Raw genomic sequence first — 23,037 nt, 5'->3', positions numbered from 1 at the left:
AGATATTAACAAGAGTGGGAAGGATAGCCCATAGATGGAGACAGTCGCAGCCCACATTGCTAAACTCATGAGTCGTAGCCTTCGTGATCGTAAGAAATAACAGGCAAATAACAGAAACTGGGGAAAAGAAATGGAATACGAGTAAACGGATAGAAGAAACTGAACCAACCAGAACCTCAAGACGCCAGAATGTAAAAAAAAAAAGAAAAGAAAAGAAAAGAAAAAAGGTTTGCCGCAAAGCAAGCGATTACTGAAGAGCCGAGGTCAAGAGAATCAATCAGTCTAGCCAGTTCCAGACTTGATCAGCCGGGGTCGCTTCTCTTCCTCCGGTGTGAGAGCAATCACCTGCTCCGAGGTAGAAGACGAAGAGCTGGTTGGGGTGCCAGCCTCGGTGCTAATGCTTCCTCGAGCACGCATCGCGAGTCGCATTTTGGTATAGGTCGGCGCGGGCGCAAGGTAGCGACCAAGCATTTCGCTGAGAACAGTGGACCGGACAGGTTTGGGCAGGTAATTGTTCATGCCGGCCTCAAGGCACTTCTCGCGATCTCCTTCGATGGCGCTGGCGGTCATGGCGATCACGAGGACCTCATTGACGTTGGGGTCCGGGTCCTTGCGGATCTCACGGGTCGCGTTGTATCCATCGAGGGTGGGCATCTGCACGTCCATCAAGACGACATGGAAGGGGATACCCTCGCGAGAACGAGCCCGCAGAGCTTCGACCGCCTGGAGACCATCGCTGTATGCTTCGCATTGCAGTTTCAGACCGGTGACGAATTTGACGGCAATCTTTTGGTTGATAGGGTTGTCTTCGGCGATACAGACGCGGATCTGGTCGCGAGGGATCATAGTCAGATCGCGCGTCATCGGCCGAGGCGCCGCATTGTTGTTCGCGCTGATATCTGACCACGGCGTAGCCGTTAATGGGTCTTTTGCCTTGCTGAACGACAGACGGAAGGTCACCGTGGTTCCCACCCCAGGAGTCGAGTCGAGCCAGATAGCCCCGCCCAAGACGTCCTCGATGATAGCCTTGCAGATGCTGAGACCAAGGCCGCTGCCCCCGTATGATCGCGCCGTAGAACTGTCGGCCTGCGAGAACGGCTTGAACAGACGCGACTTTTGCTCCTCGGGAATGCCAATACCAGTGTCGGACACTGCACACTCCAGGCGCAGGCGGCCTTTGCCCTCCCGCGAAACCTTGGCCCGCACAGTGATGGAGCCCTTGGGGGTGAACTTGTAGCTGTTGCTCAGCAGGTTCATGAAGATTTGGTGCAAACGAACAGGATCCCCGAGGACCACGAGGTCGGGTGGCACCTTGTCCAGATCTTCGATGGTCTCAAGGCCGCGGTCTCGGTGCGTGTAGCGCAAAGCGCGCACAACCTCGGAGATCGTCTCGCGGATATTAAGCGGGACGGTGGAGATCTTCATCTTGCCAGCCTCCAATTTGGAGAAGTCCAGAATATCGTTGATCAAGGTCAACAATGTGTCAGCACAGACGCGGATCGACTCGACGTATTCATCCTGCTCCTTGTTCAAATTCGTGCCCTTGAGCAGTTCAGAGAGACCAATCACTCCATTCATCGGTGTACGGAGGTCGTGGGAGATATTGGCCAAGAAGATGGACTTGGCCTTGGCAGCATCTTCCTTGAGCTTGACGTTGTGTTTTGCCTCAGCCTCGGCCACCTTCGCCTTTTGCTCTGCCTCGCGGGCCTGTGCGAGGGCACGCTTCTGAGCTTCGATCATGGCCGCGTTTGTGGCGCTGACCCTGCGGACTTCGCGGAACAGCAGCGCGTTGGCCAAAGAGATACCGATCTGGTTGCATAGGAGGTGAAGCACAACGACGTTACGCTGGGTGAAGGAATTCGGCTTGCCTTCGATATGGATCACTCCCAGAAGGTGGTCTGCCTGCATGATTGGCAGCGCAATCACGGATCTGCCGAGCGGGTATTTGTTCTGGTATGCCTCGTTGACGTTGGAGAAACGGTCGTCCTCTAGAAAATTGTGTACGAGGACTTCCTCTTTGGTACGTATAACGTAGTGAGAAATCTGCTGCGCCATCTTATCCTCGAACTCTGACAACGGAAGACCGTCGACGAAAGACCGCTGTCCCTTCTCCAGGTCTCCAGCAGCAGCGACGGCAAAGCCACTATCGTCGAAATCAGTCGCGATCACCGCGAAATCAGACCCGTTGCAGGATTCCAACACGATCTCAATCATCTTGGTGAGAAGCTTATCGATTTGTAGCTCGGAGGACATGACCTGGCTCGATTCTAGAATGCTTGACAGGTCGATTATATCTAGCCCGCTGTTAGCAAGGAAGAAACGTCCGTATCCCTGTAGTTTAGCAAGAAGCACTTACCGAGTCCAACGCCAGATATGTCAAGAGAACGCTCGCCCGAGGTGACTCCATTCTGCTCAATCCAAAGTTGTTTCCTATCATCCCCCTCCATGACTTGAGGTATAGCCATATCTTCCTGTGCCGTGTTGCGATCAATCCCAAGAAGCGAATCCACAGTCTGGACACCAGCATCAGCACACCGAGATGATGTCGCCGTTTTCAAAAGCCACTCGTGCTTTTCAGTGAGATGTGCTGCTTTGCCGGTAGCGCTGATGGCGGACCAAGCACCTATGGCGTCCTGCATGACAGAGCGCGCTGCTCTTTTGGCACCACGTCGGATCAAAAATTCACCTTTGGCGAGTGGTCAGCGACAGGAAAGTGAATGGTGACAGTAAACAAAAAGGCCAGGATCGAAGTAGCACACAGCACAGCTAGTCACGTGCACTCACCATGTAGTTCCAGGGCCAGGGCTTCTTCCATTGGCCAGCCGTGGATTTGACAGTGGTCGATCGCAGCCTTACATCGTAAGATTAGTTTCAGGAATTTCCCCTTTGAATGTCCCAATGCAATGGGGATTCTTACCTCGAACGCTTGGATGGCTGACGTGTGGTCATTTCGAACCTCTGCGATCAGAGCCTCCAAGATCAATGACCACATGCCATAATTTGCATCGCAGGCCCTTCTAGCGAAGTCAACCTCCGCTTTATACTTCAGCACGGTCTTCAGATCGTCTCCGTCGAGATATCCACCGGCGGGGTAGTCGTTGTGGAGGGTCAGCAGGGACAAAGCCAAGTAGAAATAGACGACATATGCCACACGAGCCGACCACAGCCTGGGCATCGTGTCCATCATCGACATGCCCGTCTCTATCGCTTTGGCATGGTGCCCATAGAGGAAGAGAGGAATCATGGCTAGGCCCCAATAGATGTCGCGAGGACGGTCGGCATTACTAGCATTGTTGTTCAGAAAAGCGATGTATTCGTCTGTGCTGTGGTGCTCGTCGTCCATGGTGGTATTGGGATCGCGGTAGAACGTCTTCCCTTGGAGAGCACGCGCGACTTGTCTGTGATGGGGTTGAGTCAGCCTTGTCATCGCCCTATTAATGCAGACTATGCTGCAGAAAAGAAGGACCTACCGAACAGCCAGAAGACTGGCTCCTCCCCGGGTATCCTTGGACCAATCCGGGATATCGTCCGCGCTCTCCGAGCAGAAATGCTCAACGTGGCCCATGTCGTGTCCCAGCCAAAGTCTGGTCATGGCCATTGATGACAGGCTGATCAAAGTGATATAGGGATCTCCCATTGAGAAGGATGCCTCGACAGAGGTCTCGAGCGCAGGCAGCGTGGATGGCATGGGTACGCGCAAATGGCTGATGTAGAGGTTGTGCACAATCGAGCCCCGACGTTGGGTCCACGGCTCTGGACAACATTCCAGAAGCGTCAAGGCACATTCGTTGAGTTTAGCGGCGAACTCAAGGTCTCTGAAACGGCTAAAGGAGATCATAGAGAGATGGGAGCTTCCTATCGAGATCTGCACGAAGCCGCCTTTGAAAAGATGGAGGTTCATCATCTCGATGGCCATACGGTAGAATGTCAACGCGTCGTCCCAGTAGGTCACAGCCATTGCCTCGGCCATGACGGTTCCGATCGTGATCATATTGATATCCTTGCTCATGGGTCTACGGACGATGACTTCCAGATCGGCGTTCTCGAGATATGCCTTTAGAGTGCCATACGCAGCATCGCATGCTTCGTATGTGGTGGGCTCTCGAAGATGGACGCCCAGTTCCTCCAAGCACGTGAGAAGAGAGTTCATCGAGCGGTAATGGTTGCCCATCTGGGCGTATATCTTGGCCTTGACAATCCACGCCCGCGCTTTGCATACAGCACTCTTGCCATGGGCAAAGACCTCATCCAAATGTTTCAGAGCCTCCGTATGGTGCCCCTGAGACCATAGCATTTCCGCCGTGGCGATGTGCAAACGAAGCGTCTCATCATAGTAAACATCGGTGTTGTTGTCGTCCCATGGGTCATCCTGAAGGAGGGCAATACAGTGGCGGAAGTACCACAGAGCAGTGGGGCGAGCGCCGGACTGAGCAGCCGTTTGCGCGGCGTCCCATAACATCTTCCTATAGTCAAGTCTCTGAACTACACGGGATCTGACAATTCGAGAAGCCAGGCCGATATGGCGGGCGATTGCATATCGGCTGCGACTATCGTGGTAGTATTTCATCATCGCCTGCGATATGATAAAATGCATTTTGTCGACGTTACGGCCCTCGGTCAACGAAGTTGACGCTTGCGCGAGTCGGTCATTCGCAAATCTAAGAAACGTCAGTCAAGGATGAATCAACAGCCAGAGGACTTGGACAAACCTGAACTCATCGTCTGTTTTCCCTGGCACAATCAGGTTCGCCTGAACAAGGTATTGAAGCCCAACCACAATATCGGCCTCGGACTGTCGGATCAAGCTGGCATTCTGTGGGCATGTCAAGTCCATAGCTTCATCCTCCTCGCTAGCATACAGGAACTCGCTCGTGAGGAGTTTTTGAACAAGAGCAAATGAAAACGGACTTCCAAGCAAGGCTCCCCATATCATAATCGATCGAGCCGCGGGTGGGATCTCCTGGAGACGTTTGGCGATGAAGCCCAGCCCGAGCCCCTCGCCGTATCGTGGAGCGACGAACTCGGTGAAGATTCGATCGAGGTCGAATTCCCATCGGGAATTCTTCCAAGAATACCAGATGCAGTTCTTGCTATAGCAAGTTTCGAGCATCAATCGGACATAAAACGGATTGCCTAGACTCTTCTCCTGGATCACAGCAGCAAGAGGGGTAAGTCCGGGGTTGGGATCCTGGTGCATCGTGGCCGCTACATATTGCATGATCTCATCCTCGCCGAGAGCGTTGAGTTGAACTCGGGTCACGTTCGGATTCTCTGTCTCGAAGAGCGACTTGATAGCATCCGACTCCAGTTCAGCTTTGCGACTTGTGACCATGAGCACGCAGGGTATCTTAGCTCTGACAATATTCAAGATCAATTCGAGAGTCTCGTCGTCAGCGTAGTGCAGATCATCGACGCATACACAAATCAATCTGAAATGGGACAGGGTCTTGAGGATCTCCAGAAAGGTCTCCATCAATCGCATGTTCTTCGACGCGGCATTGGACAGAAAGAATTCGACGGAACTTTGTCCACGGTCAAGTCGAGGCATCGCCATGCGCCTTGAGGGTTCCGCCTTGCTAGAGACATCCCTGAAGATGTGCTGAGCAACTGACATCTTAGGCGAGATCTCTTTATCGCTCCCTCCAGCGGACATCAGCTGCTCGGGGAGTTCCAAGACCCTGTGGAGGGTCGGCCACATCGGTCGCAAAGCCATGCGAACGCTATTGTGGTAGTCTGTTGTGACATCACGTTCAGAAAAAATCTGGCGCAGAAGTTGTGCGAGGATTTTAGCAAAAGGCTCAAAGGGTATTCTTCTGGCACGGTCGAGACGAGCGATGGCAATGTAGCCCAATTTACGAACTGCAGGCTGGACACGGTTCAAAAGATCTGTTTTCCCTATACCGGCGGCACCACTGATGGTGATTAGTTCGCATATGCCGTTCCTACGAAGTTTATGAGCGGCCTTTTGCCTGCTGACTGAGGGGAGGGATTCTGGGTAATTCTGCGCGTTCGCACCCGAGGAAGGGTGGCTATCTCGGTCCGCATGCTCCCAAGAGGAGCGGGACTCAACGGGGCTCTTCGTCTTGCTGGAAAGAAACCCGGCCTTAGGGGTCGAAAGCGACGACTCGGTACTGTGCAAAGATTCGTGCGTCGAGACGCGCCCAAGATTGTACGCACCCCCGTTCGAATTACTCCGGGGGGCCAAGTGAAATGAACCAGAATCACTTGAGCCCGAAGCAATCTCAAAGCTATCCACGCGGCCGTCGGACATGGAAGAACTGGATCCCACCCCGCTGGAATTTTTAACCGCAGCGCGCGCGTGCGCGGATTGCTGTCTTCGATAGACTTTGTCGATCACGCCAATTATTCTATTATACTCCTCCCGTCTGCCAAACATGCGGGTCGGGAGTGTGAAAAAGGAGGACACATCGCGCTGAGCTATCTGGAAATCATGGAGCGCCTCGCTGTCGCCGTCGCCGAGGAGCTGGGAGATCTGAGCCAGATCCCGCTTGACGGAAGAAATGGTATGGTAGCGATCATTGACGGACTTGTGGGTCATTTTCTGGATCACCGACGACACGGCATCAGGGATGTCCATTCTCTTCACGGACACAGGGGGCAGTTTTTTCCCCAGGACGTTCTGCACGACTTCGACGGGATCGGTTCCCGTGAACGCTGGCTTCCCGATGAGCATGGTCCAGAACAACACACCTAGCGCATAGATATCGGTTCGGCTGTCCGGCTCAGTCGGCATTCTCCCCGTCTGCTCTGGTGCGACGAACTGCAGCTTGTTCTTGACACCGAGCTCCCGCGACAACGAGGACCAGCCATCGCTTAGGATATTTTCAAAGGATCTCGCGCCGTTGCCCGTGCTGAGTAATTTAACTGTGCCGGTCTCCCTATTGAAATGGAAAGCATCCCCCCGAATTTCACCATGGACGGTTTTGAGGCCATAGTGCAACAATTCCAAACAATCGCATGCGCCAATCGCAAAATCGAGAAATACCGGAAGAGAAACCTGCTCGTCCGGGGTGGGGAGGTTGCCATCGCTCCTGGCGCCCGCCGCAAACCACGCAGGTCCAAAGGCAACCAGCTCACGCAGCATATTCGGGCCGGGAGATTCGAAGAGAGCCACCAGCAGCGGGCCGGCGTCTCCGGGGTCCGGCGGCAATCGTATCAAGTCAATCGGTCGAATGGTATGGTTGCAGTCCGGATCTGATGTCTGCACAATCGATCGGAGCATGTGGAACTCGCGCTCGAGTCTGACGACGTGGGACGACACCCGGGCCACCACCGGGGCCCATAACGGTTCCTGATCCGTGCGGGATAGCGAGAGCTCGCTGCTTGATTCGCTCAGACTACTCCTCCAATGATGGCGAAAGAACGGGCGGGATTCGGTGCGAGGGGAGATGCGACTTAGGCTCGATGGCCCGGAGGAGGTTGCGGCGGGGGTTGAGACATCCGTTTCGGCACAGTGACGGAGGCCAAAGACATGCCAATGGCTGTAAGTGGAGTGAAACGGTTCGACGGTTTGATCCCAGATGTAGCCGGGGAGCTGTGCTAGTCTCTCAAAAAGCCTGGCAGGTGGAAGCGGTAGGTCTTCCCCGAGAATGTAATTATTATCCTCCTCCATCTCGACCAGCTATCCGAGAAATCGTTTTGAACGGAATTGCTTTCTTCAAGCAAGAGCCATAGGTAGATCCCACCTTCTCTCCAGAGGGCGAGTCGTGGTACTGCTCAGATAGGAGGTTGTGTTCGGAGCGGAAGAAGTGCTCTCATATGGACGGAAACGGTTCGATCACCAGGCACTTTTCACTTGCGTGAGGCTAAGAATGGTGGGCTCCAGGAGGGTTCAACAACTTGTTTGGTGCGGCTCGCTTCGACGGTCAAACGACGAGATGGTGTAAAAATCAAAGAGATCAGAGATGGCCGTCACGATCCGGCTGTAAACAATTTTCTGGGTCGAAATGAGGATTCCAGATGGAGTCATTGATCTATCATTCAAGCATCAGGTGAAACTTTGGTTTGGGGTCTGATGGCCTGAGGCTATCATTTCCTCATTGGCAAAGTGTTAGTCAGCTGTGGGTGGGGTATCACGGGACTTTAGAAGCCTGGGCACTGGGCGGGCATGACTTCTCCCTCCACGAGCATCAAGCAGAGCGAGCAATAATGCATGGTCGTTTGCAAAGATCCAGAATATTAATGATGTGAGGCTACCAAACTGCCTGTCATTCTGTCTGGTCATCTTAACAGTTCATCATTGGCGTAGCTCTAACTTTCGTGTTCGTCTTGGGCATAATGACAAGATAGCTTCCTTCAAGCCATATCGAAAACCAGAAATCGAACCGCTAGGATGGACTTGCTCATGACAACAATACACTCCTTGTCCAAGACTTCAGAGGAGTCTAGATAGAGTCTCGACAAGTCAATATGACATTTTGTGGGGATTTCAGCAAAAGATGTGGGTTCGGATGTCAGCCCTCTGATCGAGGGATATATCTTGGGAAATGACACATTCGGAACTGGCAATACTACCACGTTATAGATGGATCGCAGTTGCGTACGTCGGCAATGAAATACGGACTCAATTCTCACGACAGATTTCTCTTGAAGAATCCAGATACGAGCGGCTTGCACAGGATCCTCGAGTCAGACCCAGGTGGCTTGCCAAGTGGAATAACTTTATCGTCCCGTGAGGAGCTTTGGATATTGTAACTTCGTATTTAACTCGCTCCTGAATACACAAAGGATGGATGTGAATCAAGGATTCTTTTGAAACAAGTAGAACCCGATAGCTAGTCAGAGACTTGGACAATTTCATTCCTCGGGGTATCTTCCCAGTATCCAGGCAGCAGGTAGTGCACAGTGCACAGTGCATTCCCAGTTGACCAATAATCTAGCCATTAATCTGATAGCGGAAGCGTTCTAGAAAATGTACGGGAGATGGATTGAGCAGCATGGCGAGGTGAGACGAACAAGGAACACGCCTTTAAATGATTGATAGCTTTTTGAGACATCATTGAAGATCAGGTTGTGCATCCTCTGGTCATTGGCCAATGCAACCATGTCCTTCCCCATACTTGGGTCATTCGTTCTCTTGAGAGAGAGGCTATTCCCTGAATTGTTGCAGGTTCTTGGCTCTGGTCCTGTAGAACTATGGTGGTGCAAGGTCGGTACTTTGTCTATGGAGTGGAATCAAGACGATACTAGCTAGGTAAGTAGAGAGCAGTAACTTTTGTCTTTTCTTCGCCTGCCAGGTTGGATTGATCTCACCGGAGATTTCTTTTCTCTGAGCAGCTGTCCAGCACGAAGTTGCTCAAGATCGACAGGTGGTGGAAATAACACGAGAACTAGCACCCCTGGACTTCCGAGTATTTGGATTATCTGGTTCGAATAATGCAGAATGACGACCATAAGATGACTAAGACCAAGTGCTGGATACATAAGGATGAGGTCAAAGTAGTAGTTCTTTGTAGATGTTGTCCCCCAGCCACAGAGTAGTAACTATCTAACAGTAGTAGTTCGTTCGCCACGTCGCCACCTGACCACGCGACAAGACGACAGCCTGACAGGAGAATGCTATGAAAATATGGATACACCCATGGGTTTTGTCATCGTCGGTGAGGCAGGCTGGTGGAGAACCTCTCGCTCTCAGATAGATAGATACTTCTTGGAAGAAAGAGATTCAGCCCACGGATTTTTAGCCTCCCCAAATTCTAAGCTTCCATAATCCAACCTCATATAAAACAAATGAAACAAATAATACATCATTCTTACTCCGTACTGAGAAGTGAGAATCCATACCTATGATGATTGAATGAAAATCCGGAGCCGTAGTGCCCAGCCACGGCCGCATTAACGATGCCATAAACAGAGATCCATGCCAAATCTGGTGGATTGCCGGCGTGCCGCTAACTCTCTCTCATTCCCGTCTAAACCCCTTTGATCCGCTTCTGGTTTCTCTTGAATCGCTAACCTGCACGAGGGTGCCTGATGATCCTGGTTCAGTCGAGTCTGACCAAGGCAACACTAACTAGCGCAGGAAGCGAGAAGATATCAATTTCTGGTCCATCAACATGAATACTGGGCCATGCATCGACCCGTTTCATTTGTTTGGTGACGGACTCTTTTTTTTTTTTTTTTTTTTTCTGTTATTCTTCTCTCAAGTAAGCCCCTGATTTTTTGGGAAATATAAAGTGTGTAAGTTTGTAGTTATAGCCAGGATGACCAGGATTTCGCACGGGGACATATCCACGGGTTCTCTCTAGTGGGAACACTAGGTACCTACTAGATAGTACTGTACAGCCTTTTCAGTTTCCACAGTTAAGGTACCTTAGGAATAGGCCGAATCTATGACGCACTACTGCCGTGTGCCGGCCACCGCCGATAGATGCTTTGTTTCTGGCATCATTCTGCTGCAAAATTTATGGCGGCGAGTGTTGAATTCAACCATACTTGATGTATTTAGACAACACGAAATTCTCTTGTACCCTGAGTTTACGCAACAGAGGGTTGTGTGGCATTCGTTGTTATTCACCGTGATCCAAGATGGCCTCCTGTATGAACCTTGTCCGTCCTGACTCCAATGATCCAATCTTACAACAGCAGTACCTATTCCATACAGAGGATGAGCGCACCTTATTTTTCTGACACTACCTAGGTAGAGCTATGAAGGAGATAGACTGTAGATAACAGGAAAGCACTTAGTTGTGGCAAGTCTACTGGATTTATCCACCAGAGTAGCCTGCACGATTACTCCCTCTCTACCTTAGTTTCCTATCCACTTGAACATTTCAAACACCGGGCAGGAGTGCCATCAAGTCAGTAGATGGTAGTGACGGATATCAGTGACCAAATACAGCAGCAGTTAGTCTACTCAGTAACTACTAGATATTCCATTGTAGCAACATTATTCATAACCGTGGTGAACGGAGTATTCTACTTCCTTTCCGGTGCTGGTCTCTTTTCCCTCTCTCTCTCCCTCTCTCTCTCTCTCTCTCTCTCTCCCTCTCTTCCTCTCCCTCTCTCTTTTCCCCTCCTCTAATCCTACTTTTTAGTATTATCCTCCTTTATTCACCTGACTGTGGCTTCTGCTGCTTTCCCGTCTTTGTTGATCTAATACTTTTCTTGTTCTCTCTTCCTCTTTTTTTTTCTCCCAAGCCTTTCTGGGTCTCCAAAAGCCCCCAAACTTCCCAGGTCCCACGGTTTGGTCAGCCGGGCTCACCTACGTCATAGCTTGGGACAGCCCCCGGAGACGGACCAATTCCTTATTCCCACAGTCCACTATAATCCCCTCCAGCACTACGGAGTGAGTATTGTCTACTGCTCAGTGCTCACTAGGCACTACCTACTAGGCACAGTACTACTGTCTCTGCCTGTCAGTCGATCGATTGGTATCCAAAAAGCCTTCAACTGCTCTTCGCTCTTTGTCACACTCAGAAGCTTTTCCCAGACCATCATATAATCTCCTACTGGCCTGATAAGTCCCTAGAAGTAGACAGACAGTCATAGTTTGTAGTAGGAGTATCTCTTACTACTGCTACTACTAACTACTGTACTGCGACCTGCTACCTACTCTCCAAGTAGTAGTAGTAAACTAGTAATTGTAACTAACTACTACTACTACTTACTACTCCACTGCCTGTTGTACGTCGACCCTTCCCTTTCTTCTCACCACAACCACCACCACCACCATTATTGCTGCAGCCTCTCTCTCTCTGCCATCTCTACTTCCACCACCACCAATTTTTTTTTTCCCCTTCTTCCTCCTCCAATTCCCACCACCACACTGGACTCACGATACAGACACTCTGGTTCTTCCCTCGGATTCCTTCTCTCAAGCCGAATAAAATCATAAAAAAAAAATATACCACCCCCCCTTTACTTTTCTTCCCGTCCTTCTTTATTTCGTCTATTAGTCCTTTTCAACGTTCCTCTTTGGTTGTTTCGTCCTATTTTTCGCCTCCCAAATTCTCGTGACGTCGGTTTACTCATCTACAGGTCTATCTAATTTGGCAGGAATTTATCCAATCGCAACATTACTGTCGCCTCTATCTTAATCGTATCCTTTGGAATCTCATCGCTGGCTCGATTTTTCGATTGACTTTCAACTCACTCGCCTTCCTCCGTTTTCCACCTTCCTATCGTTGCCGCGCTCAAGAGCATCAAGACCTGCAAAGTGTTATTTTTCTTTTGAACCTCCCGCCTAGTGCCATTTACCTTTATTGCGGACCGGTCTGGCCGAGAGATGAGTGCCTCATTTTCCTCCTGTGGAGTCGGATTCGCCCAGGAGAATTGAGTATCTGTTCGGCGGTGGCGGAAGTTCAAGGATGGGGGAAGTACAAGGCATGAGCACATCTCCACTACCATCACCGGCCGAGGTTCCTTCGCCTATCCCCCCAACAGCAGCAAACCCATACAACCGTGCTTCGTCTCGGCCAGCTTCGAATCTTGCTCGGGCCAGTGACGAACGATATCCCCTCGAGAAGAAGATCGCGACAAGCGATCATGCACGAAAAACACATTCGCACATATCCCAGGTGTCGCATGGGAGCAGCGCAAATGCGCGTCAGATGCCGTCGTCCACCCTAGGCGCTAATGTCCATCCAGACGAAGGCTGCTTGGAGGAAGGACGGAGCTCGCAAACTCTGAAAGAACTCCGCAGACAGATGGAAGAATTACTGGTTTATCAGCAGATGCAGCAAGCCCAGGATCACAACCCGTCGAACCACCGAGAAACAAATACCGGTTCGTCGGTATTGCACGACTCAGCAAGGAAACGGCGCATCTCGAACCTCTCCCCTCCGAAGTTTGCCCTTTCCGCTACCGGAACCTTGCACTCAGATTCGACTGGTTCTGCTGGCACAGTCAAGGCCCTGGACCTGGAGGATGATATCTCGAAAGCCATTGACCAGACTCCATCGTATCCGTTTCCTAAGATGAATTTGCAGCAGATCGCAAAGCCAATCCAGGACGCGACATCGCACTCGGGCCAGTTCAAACTGACCCTCCCGTCTGAGAAGTTGAAGATCCATATGGCACCAACACAATCAAAGGACGACCGGCAGCCTGCTATCAACAAATATGTCTCGGGAGGTGCATTTCTACCTTTAGATCACAAGCTTGTTCCGGACGATGCTTCCTATCCCACCCCTAACCTTTATGACCTGACTTTGCAACTGAATGCGGACTCGGGGCTTGAAGCATGGTGGGCGAATGTCGTAGAAATCTTGAAGACTCACTATGGTGCGGAGAGAGTGTCACTTGCTGTGCCGGGCGACACAACGGACCTCGAAAACGTTCCATGGGGCCAAAAAGCGGTATGGAGCCCCGACGCAAACCCTGTCGCTGGGCACAATGAGACGATCACACCGGTTTATCCAACTCACAAGGACGCTGGAGTTGCTGGGAAATTGAAGAAAGAGGAAGTCGCGAAAGAGAAGGCCGGAGATGGACCGGTTCCGCCCCTTCTTCCCAAGCGTCCGACCCTACTGTCGCGCCATTCGTTTGCCGGATTTGGAAAAGAAAGGACAGCGACTAGTTGGCATGACATGAGTCGAGCTCAGCATATCCAAAAGATGAGGGAAGGCTCTAACATGCATCGTCATGAAATGCCGTCTGTTTCCGAATTGGGCACACCTGGCGTTGCCTCGATTCCTGAACAAGAGACCCCTACGGCCCGAATCCAGGAAAGTTGTGATCCCTCTAATCCTTCTCAGTGCAATGATCAAAACACTGTTTTCCCTCTACCTCGACCGCTAGAGGTTGAGCCTGATCCCCTCATCAAGAGGACAGGAGTAGTGAAACTCTTCGGGCGTACGAAACCGGTTGTGCTCACGCGGGAGTATTCACAGAATCCAGTCGTGACACCCAGGTCGGCACATGGCGAAGTCGCTCAGACACCAGAGGACACGGTCCAGGTAACACCTACGACGGAGCCGTCCCAAACACCGCAACAAATCCCACAATACAATCACAACGCACGCCCTAGATCTGCATCCAACCTTAGTACTGCCAGTTCATGTTCCCAACGATTTCCGCTAATGCATGTGTACGACGAATATGAACAAGTACCGCCGTCTCCATGGTCACAATCCCCAGCGCCTTCTCCAGCACCCCGCGCGCACGCAGATCAGAATCCTTTCTTCACTATCCACACCGTTGATGAGAGCGCTTTTGCGCAGCACCCACCGCCTCATGACTATTCGAACACGGAACCCCTGGAAGCAATTGGTGTCGATTTGGCAAAGTCGGTGGTTCATATTCCTCTACTCCACGCCGGACGTTCCAAAGAGACGTCACCCTCAACATTGAGATTCCCAGTTGCAGTTATCTCGATCCTATCACCTATCATACCCTATCCCTCGAGCCTGAGACAATCTCTGGCATTTTTTATGCCCCACCTCACCACCTCTTTCAATCTGGCGCAACAGTACAGCCAGCTCGAGCGCCAGCTCAGCTCACGCGTGGACATCCCCCGCTTTGGTCACATACTCGGTCTTGGTGGCACGTTCTCTGACGAGAGCAGCGAAATGGAACTCGTCGCTGGACTTAGCGGACATATCAGTTATCACTTTGCTGACGATGTTTCGCTATCTGCCCGTGCCAGTCTCTCCAGCCCAGGTGAAAGATCCAATTCGACCAAGTTTAGTCCAGCCATATCTGGCTTTGGTACGCCGGGCATTGACCTTGGATATTCCACGGCAGGTGCAGCCCTCAATCCTGGTGAATCGCCAGGACCGAGTGCGAAAAGTGGGAACGAGGCTGTGGATAGCTACTTTAACGTTCAGCGATCCAAAAGCGTCCGAGATGCTCTCACCCATCATCGGAATAAACTCTCAAAGCCGAAGAAAACCGCTGCATCGACGCCCACTTCTCCAGGGAGAGTATGGGAAAAACGTTCGGTCGGCGAAGAATCGTCTGTTCAAGACCCCACTGTCGCAGAATTGTCCCCTTTGCAAGAGTCTAAGGTTGCACCAGTCATATCACCGACTCAGCACACTTCTCGCCACGCTTCAGCAACTGCTTTCTATGCACAGTTGCAGCGAGAGCTTCCACGCCCTTTTTCCGACACAATTGCACAGTTGATGCTAAACTCAGTTCCACTCCACCTCTTCCTCGCGAAGCCTCAGAGCGGTGAGGTAATTTGGACCAACTCTAAGTTTGATGCTTATAGGAGGAGCCAGCCTCAGGAACAAAAGCTGAGAGACCCATGGCAGAACATACATCCGAGCGAGCGGGAACATGTGTCGCAGGAATGGGCCAACGCTCTTCGGACTGGGTCACAGTTCACCGAACGCGTGCGCGTCAAGCGGTTTAACGATGATGCAGCCTACCGTTGGTTCATTTTTCGCGCAAACCCGCTACTTTCCTCCACGGGAGAGGTCCTGTATTGGATCGGGTCGTTCCTTGACATCCATGAGCAACATATCGCAGAGTTGAAAGCAGTGCAAGAGCGGCAGAAATTCGCCATTGACGCCAAATATCGTGCCTTCTCCAATTCGATCCCTCAAGTCGTGTTTGAAGCAACCGAACATCGTGGTCTTATCTTTGTGAATGAGCAATGGCACCTGTATACTGGCCAGAAGCTGGAGGATGCACTCAATTTTGGTTTCGCAAAGCATATCCATCCTGATGATCTAGAAAAGTGCAGCTCTCTCTCTTCCTATCTCTCGGAAGCCCCCAGGAAGCCATCTGCCGAATCCAATGGGGCCGCCGAAGATGCTGGTAAAGAGAAAGTGAGCTCCCCCGGTAGGCATTTCCCGCACGGTGTCACGCCTGCACTGGATGAGCTCGTTAGACTCGGGATCGCATCCGTTCAAAAGGATGAGAACGGCCGTGTTTTCTATTCGACAGAGATTCGTCTGCGCTCTAAGGGAGGCGACTACCGATGGCACCTTGTCCGCCTGGTTCGGGTTGAAACCAGCAGTTTCGGCAGCGGTGAAGCTTCGTGGTACGGCACATGCACTGATATCAACGATCGCAAGAATCTGGAGCGGGAACTCAACCGTGCCATGCAACAATTGAACCACCAGATGGAGTCCAAGACGAAGTTTTTCAGCAACATGTCGCACGAGATTCGAACACCTCTTAACGGCATTCTCGGCACGATCCCGTTCATTCTTGATACGCAGCTTGATACTGACCAAAGACGTATGCTCGACACCATTCAGAACAGTTCTACCAACTTGCGCGAATTGGTAGACAACATTCTCGACGTTTCCAGAGTCGAGGCTGGAAAGATGTCCTTGGTCAATTCCTGGTTCCATGTGCGTTCTGTGATTGAAGATGTGATCGACACTGTTTCTTCCCGGGCTCTCGACAAAGGCCTGGAACTCAACTACTTGATGGATGTGGATGTGCCACCTATGGTCATTGGTGACAGATTCCGCATTCGGCAAGTCCTGATCAATCTTGTCGGTAACGCAGTCAAGTTCACCGCCCAGGGGGAGGTCTACATCAGGTGCTCAATGTATTGCGACGTTTCAGTGCCTCTCAAGGAAACAGAATTGATGCTGAACTTTGACGTGGTGGACACCGGGAAGGGCTTCAGCGCCAGGGATTCCGAACGGCTGATGCAACGATTCAGTCAATTGGGAGAGAATGCCTCTCAGCAGAATGCTGGTAGTGGATTGGGGCTATTCTTGTCGAAGCAACTGGTCGAGATGCATGGGGGGCGGCTGACCCCAAGCAGCAAGGAAGGGCAGGGCGCAAAGTTTTCGTTCTTCGTCAAGGTTGACGCTCCACCTCCACCCTCAGCGGAGGACCCTCGCCTTGTTCGGCAGTCTTCGAGCACATCGGAGGCCTTTGGGGCGCAGCCCAAACCGGATTCCCTCCAGAGACTGTTGTTCTATTCGAGGGATTCGGCTGACCCCAAGGTGCTAGAACCCGCTGACTTATCTCCCGCTCTGGAATCTCCCCTATCTCAGCCTCCGAGTGGCTTTGAGTCATTTGCACGGTTTCCCTTCACCAATTTTCTCGATCGTTCATCTGTGTCTTCTGCTCTCCCAACTCCCGAGGTTCTTGGAATGAGCCCTTCAGCCGGCGCGGACGCCATAAAACTTTCACCTCAGATGGATGCGACTCAAAGCCGTGCACACCCGGCGACTGGACCCAGTAATGATGCCCTCCTGCCTCCGCAGCAACCACCATCAATGTCCGTACAGGTTTCACCTGCGGGGACTCTTGGTGTACAGAACCGAAGTCCATTTTCTATCCTCATCCTGTGTCCATTGGATCACGCACGGAAAGCCATCAAACAGCATATTGAGCAGGTGGTGCCCCACGATATCCCATTCTCGATCTCGTCACTGCCTGACGTTGAGGATTGGCGAGACTCCATAAACGATGGATCCGCATCGCAACCGACTCACTTGGTACTTAATCTACCCAACGTGGATGATATCAAGGAGATGATGCAGTACGTTTCTGGCTGCGATCCGGCCACAGCCCCGGCTCTTGTAATCATTTCCGACCTGTACCAAAAGCGACAGATCAATTCAAAGATCATGGACCTATCGTCGAGCGGAAGGCGTGTCTTTACTGTGCCGAAACCGGTCAAGCCTTCTGCCTTCTCGACCATCTTTGACCCTAGCAACCAACGAGATTTGAGCAAAGACAGAAATCAGGACATGGCTAGGGAGATCAACAATAACTTCAAAACCATGTCGAAGATTGTGAAGGAGGTTATTGGAAATAAAGGCTACCGAATATTGCTGGTCGAAGATGACGAGACAAATCGCATGGTATGTCACCATTTACCGACCCCTTGCTTCTATCTTTTCTAATGTCTTATGACAATTTCAGGTGATGATGAAGTATCTTGACAAGATCAAGGTCATGGCTGAGACTGCGGCCAATGGGCAAGAATGTACCGAGATGGTCTTCTCCAAGGAGCCGGGGTATTACTCTCTGATCATCGTGAGTATCTAGATACAGATCCGTCAAAATCCTTTCGTAACTGACCATCTGTTCTAGTGTGACATTCAAATGCCTGTCAAGAACGGCTACGAAACCTGCCGTGAAATTCGCACCTGGGAATTGAAGAATCATTATCCCCAAATACCGATCATGGCTCTCTCCGCCAATGCAATGACGGATCAGATCGAGAATGCTGCACGCGCTGGCTTTAACGACTATGTGACGAAGCCTATCAAGCACAATGATCTTGGGAAGATGATGATGGGATTGCTCTCGCCCGACCGACCACTACTTCTTCTTCGGGATCGTCTCCAAACCGACTCGGAGGGCCATCTGTCCGCTGCGTCAGTCGTACCATGAGTGCAAAGCCTGGGGCTTGACACATACTCTTAATTTCACAACCCTCTTCTATCCGATCTTTCGTCCCAGCAACACCTCAGCAACCGTGCAGCGTTACGTTTACTGTTTTTGTTTTTCTCATTTTGGCTTGGGTTGGGGTTATGCAACGGCAAAGAGAAACTATCCGTCGGAACGGCGCCTTCAGGGAGGGTTTACATTGATAGCATTTACTGTTACTTTTTGTTCTTCTTCTTTCTACTTTCTACCTCGATTGCCTTGTTTGAATCCCCTCCCACGATGACGGATTTTCTACTCTTTTCACATTTTGCATACGGCATGCGAGGTTAATCGATACCTGCTCCAGCATCGGGAAGGGGGGGTTGCCGAGGTATTCCGGCTGATTGTTCTTTGGGACCTTTGACCTTGTGTGCATGGCGTCAGTTCTCGGATCTGGTTACTGGGGGACAAATTTTACCTGTGGTTCTTTATTTTCGCCCAGACTCCCCCTCTGCGCGGTCTGCTTTTAGATACCACTTTTACGAGCATGGATTTTGCGCTTGGGAATTGTATTTGCTGGTGATTGAGAATTGCGCCTTGCTGTTCGCAGTCTTGTGCTATTACTTGCTAAATAGATAATCGATGTACAGTGATATACCCTGCATAGCTGGCTAGTTTCTACCTTTATATATATCTGTCTATAACTGGTTTCGTCCGTTTGGCAATCTCCACTGTAGATATGTAGACAAACCTCTTCATGAAGTGCAGAGAGTCAACAGGCCAGGTAATATGTCCTACGTGCCTGCTCTACCGAGAACATTGCTTTCCACTATACCTACTAGTCTACTATTCTACTAGGAGTCTGATACTACCGCACGTCGTGCAGAACACACTCTCCCCACCAAGCCAGCAAGTTCAACCGGCTCACTCCGTGAGACAGACACAGATGACATCAACATCCTCAGCAGATATGCTGTATCGGTCCAGTTGCAAACATCCCGTTGCAGATTCCTGCAAGTATGTTATGGGTTGATAGAGCGCTGGGTGGAACACAGCATCAACGCATCTATTCTTTTTCGCGCTCGAGAGGGTGGGGTCTTGAGTGACTGGAAGGGGCGAGGCTTAGACTTCCCTCTAGTTCCATGCGGGATTCGGGCTCGCTAATCGGCTGCTGATGCGATGATCGGGTTCGTGATCGTGTTAGTGCGAGATAGACCTTCGATCTGGCCATGTGGTCGAGGTAAGGATGGGGAAAAGGGATGTAAACTTCCGATTCGGTCAGGATTGACGGGGCGAGGATAGTGTAACGCGCTGGCCGGGTGTGACTGATGACGACGATGAGGCGAGGCGAGGATACGGATGGGTGTCCGGGATGCGGTGCTGTTTTTCTTTTCTTCCCGGGGGGCGAGGGCGGTCCCGACTGGTTTCTTTGTCATTGTCAGCTGGGTTTTGGATGAGGGTTTGTACTACGTGATCTGGAGATGGATGATGAGGTGTATCGAGGGCAGTGGCTTGCGATGATTTATAGCTGTCGGATGGTACGAATGAGGAGTTCGGAAGGGGTCATGGAAGATGAACGGGTCAGATGGGAAGTTCACAACTCCTTGCGCCATTGCAATGCAATGCGCGATGGAGTCCGGGAAACTCCATGAGCATGAGGGATAAATTCAAGTCCTCGGGGCAGGAGTCTTCCGATAGTGACCATATGATCAGAAGTAGTCAGTCCCCTGAGTAGTCAGACAATACCTTGGACCTGGCTGACAGTATCGTCATCGTCGAACTCAGTCTTTCCGAACTCTGCAATCGTTGTCTGTCGATCAACGTTATTCCGCACAAGAATCCAACACCAATGCCTTGGGAAGCCGATTGGTTGAAGCTGTATCAGGCATCGGGCTTGCTTGTGGCGGTGAGACGCAACGGCGCAATAGGTGAGTTGGATCCAACCCCACATTCGCAACTCTCGCGGTGCATTTTGGGCCGGTGTCTTCGAGTGCTCACTGGAAACTGAAAATTTGTCTCGCAGAATACATGACGCCGCATCGATGGAAGTGCAGCAGCCTTCCTGCATGCTCTAGCCTGTAAGAGGTGGTGCCCACCATCCTAGAACACAGACCTTACCCAGCTCATCGGACGAGAGTGAATACAACTCAAAGAGGGGTATTTCTTGTTGAAATGACAGAAAACGTTCTGATACCTGTGACAAACTCAAGAGAATAAAGAAGTGCAGATGAACTTGGCGAGATGACTAGAAGTAGCCTGCCGCGGTCAATGAAGGCGGGACAAAACGGTCAAGATATCGACTCGACGGGCCTTTTCCGCAGGCTCTCAATACCCAATGCAAACACAAATCCAAATTTGACAGATTGAAAGAAACAAGGAAGCCGGCGCAAGGCCCTGGACGCGAAAGTCGAGCAAAATGGGCTTCATCCGTAGTGCGTTGGGCCTCATTGTGCTACCCGGAATCCGGTCGGTCAAAACTGAAATCGGTCTAGTTTCTTATCACGCCAATGCCTTTGTCGCTTTCCACATTTGGTTCGTCCTCAGGCATACTTGATACTGACTTGAAAAGAACCAGGATGACTGGTCAAGACATATAAGGCATCAAGCAGCTTGGGTAAGGCACCAAGCATGGAGAGTAATGTCATCGACACCGGAGGACAGCCAAATATCAATTGGTGGTGATCTTAAGTGGCTTCGTTGTCCCTCGTCCGAGCCGACGGGCCAGTATAGCAGAACATGCAATCATAGTATCCGGTGCCAAGCAGCTCTCAAGTCATGTCAGCCGCAGAGAACCTTTCGAGAAGTCCGGTGGGGAAAATGGCATTCTCCTCCATTTTCTCTCACATTTGAAAACGATGCTGTTGCTCTGGCCCTCAATGGAGATACTCTGCAGGAACTTGGCATTCTCAAAACTTTCAGAGAACAATTGGATGGATCATTCCACTTTTCTGCTTGCTGCAACCTGCACGTACTGTGTAGTCAAGGTCTTTCCCCAGGCCCACTTCGCTCGTTTGCAGCCAATTTTTCATGCCGTCGGCGTCTAAAGCGCTTGTCTTTTCTGGAGGCTTTTTTTTTGTGATTCCCCTTGTCATAAGGTGGCAATGGTAACGGTTGCGATTGGCGAATTGGAGTCTCAGCGTAGATTGAGTCTTCTGGATATTCTCTTTAGGCTCCCATCGAGCCAAAGGCAGACTAATGAAACTTTGGCGGTTGCACAGTAATCGTCCTTGTACTGGAACTTTCTCGTGTCAGGCCAGACAGCATTTAGGCGGCCCCCGGTTCCTGTTCCCGGGATCAGAGCGAGGTAAGACACGTTTGGGTGCTTCGATAAGACATCCTTGAATTTTTTTTTTTTTTTTTTTTTCTGTGAGGCTTGTCCACCTTTCTCCCATCTCATGCAGTGATGTCCAACGCTTGTGATAATCAATCCGTTTGTGAGGTTTCTTTTCCACAAATTCTGCTCTACCTGTCAGTCCTTCGTCATTCTTGTCAAGGTAAAGGGCAAAGTTTAACATGGCGTGAAAACAAAATGGGGAAAAGCGACTACAAGAGGTAGAGAAAAAAAAAAAAAAAACAAACCTGGTCGAATCACATCCTTGTTCTATCAGTTCATGATACCTGAACTCACTTACTCAAACCCAAACACACATCCACATCGATGCAACGACGCAGTGTGAACGTCAGATGGACTGGCATTATATGCTCCAGCACAGTTGACCAGTATAACGCCTCGAAATAATTGGGAGGCGAGTACCGCGAATTGAGTGGCAGCACCACGGTGAGCAACCTGATTCTGGCACTTGCCGACAGCCCTTTAGTCATGCAATGCTCTCATCGTGCTGGGCCCTTGCTGAGCAGCCATCCATGCCCTTCTTCCAGCCACCAAGCCCCCTGATATAGCTGAGAGATCATTGACCCATGGCTGAAGCTATGCATGGTTAACAAAGTCTGGGGATCGAACTCTGAAAAGACAAGTTAGGAAGAGATAATTACCATGCATTGAAAGAGTCGTAGAAAAGAAAAAACCAAGAAAGAGGGAGGTAGAGGTGGAAGTAGTCAAGAGCTTCCGCCGAAGCTCGCAAGGGGAAAGGGCATATTTATAACCTCACCAACTCACCACTTCCCACCATATCTTCTTCTTCATTCTGTGGCCCCATCGGAGCCCAAGACGGATAGGGAGGATTTGATTTGATTTGATTTTTTTTTTTTTTTTTTTTTTGTTATCGCATGTCCGACTTCATCTTCGCCACAGAGAAATGGAAGGGCATCCGAATGGAGGAAGATCGAGATGGCTGGACCAGTGTCCGTCCACCGGGGATCGTTCGCGTAAGTTTTGTCTTTCCACCCCAAGCGGGGTCATGTCGGAATCAAGAGCGAATTGGCGACCAGAGATTGAGGAACAGGCGGAATTGAGAGGTTGGGATTGGGGGAGGAGGAAGAGTTGGGAGGTCAAGGGTTGAGGGGGAGAAGGGAGAAGAGATTCCCGAATGGGACAACTGCCCAATGATTCCTCCATCCGCCGTCACATCATCCTCGTTGCCCTCTTCCCACCACCCCCCCCCTTTTCCTTTTTCTCTTCTGTCCAAGGGCAGTGGATTCTCGAAAGGCCTTGTCCTCGGATGGATGAGCCTCCGTCGAGGGCTATAAATACCCTCATCTCTCCGTCCGTCATGTCTCCTTCTCCTTCTTCCCTTTTCCATCCCATCAGTCCTGGTCCTACCCTGTACACAACTTTGATCCCTCTCGTTCCTCCTCTCATAACTATATCTTCACGCTCTACCT

The 23,037-nt window shown here is 50.9% G+C and overlaps 2 protein-coding genes across 2 annotated transcripts, besides 9 other annotated features; one reads left to right on the top strand and one right to left on the bottom strand.

The window, feature by feature from the left end:
- Positions 1-195: 195 nt before the first annotated feature.
- Positions 196-224: a microsatellite.
- Positions 225-282: 58 nt separating this feature from the next.
- Positions 283-7,633, bottom strand: ACLA_040380 (putative sensor histidine kinase/response regulator; the record flags this gene model as incomplete). The annotated part of the gene is made up of 6 exons (XM_001271247.1): positions 283-2,294; positions 2,357-2,686; positions 2,785-2,851; positions 2,918-3,398; positions 3,471-4,658; positions 4,710-7,633. 6 exons carry the CDS (start codon positions 7,631-7,633, stop codon positions 283-285), a joined length of 7,002 nt encoding a protein of 2,333 aa, XP_001271248.1.
- Positions 7,634-10,127: 2,494 nt separating this feature from the next.
- Positions 10,128-10,148: a microsatellite.
- An 811-nt stretch (positions 10,149-10,959) lies between these two features.
- Positions 10,960-11,029: a microsatellite.
- Positions 10,971-11,029: a microsatellite.
- A 498-nt stretch (positions 11,030-11,527) lies between these two features.
- Positions 11,528-11,641: a microsatellite.
- Positions 11,642-11,671: 30 nt separating this feature from the next.
- Positions 11,672-11,744: a microsatellite.
- Positions 11,745-12,329: 585 nt separating this feature from the next.
- Positions 12,330-18,279, top strand: pkhB (putative sensor histidine kinase/response regulator; the record flags this gene model as incomplete). The annotated part of the gene is made up of 3 exons (XM_001271246.1): positions 12,330-17,744; positions 17,806-17,919; positions 17,977-18,279. 3 exons carry the CDS (start codon positions 12,330-12,332, stop codon positions 18,277-18,279), a joined length of 5,832 nt encoding a protein of 1,943 aa, XP_001271247.1.
- Positions 18,280-21,598: 3,319 nt separating this feature from the next.
- Positions 21,599-21,619: a microsatellite.
- An 816-nt stretch (positions 21,620-22,435) lies between these two features.
- Positions 22,436-22,455: a microsatellite.
- Positions 22,453-22,474: a microsatellite.
- Between the last annotated feature and the right edge of the window lie 563 nt (positions 22,475-23,037).

This window comes from Aspergillus clavatus, genomic scaffold (genome assembly GCF_000002715.2).
Source record: "Aspergillus clavatus NRRL 1 1099423829802 genomic scaffold, whole genome shotgun sequence".
NCBI classification, from domain to species: domain Eukaryota; kingdom Fungi; phylum Ascomycota; class Eurotiomycetes; order Eurotiales; family Aspergillaceae; genus Aspergillus; species Aspergillus clavatus.
Note: the sequence above shows the minus strand (reverse complement) of the source record. Positions and strands in the feature narration are given on the sequence as shown.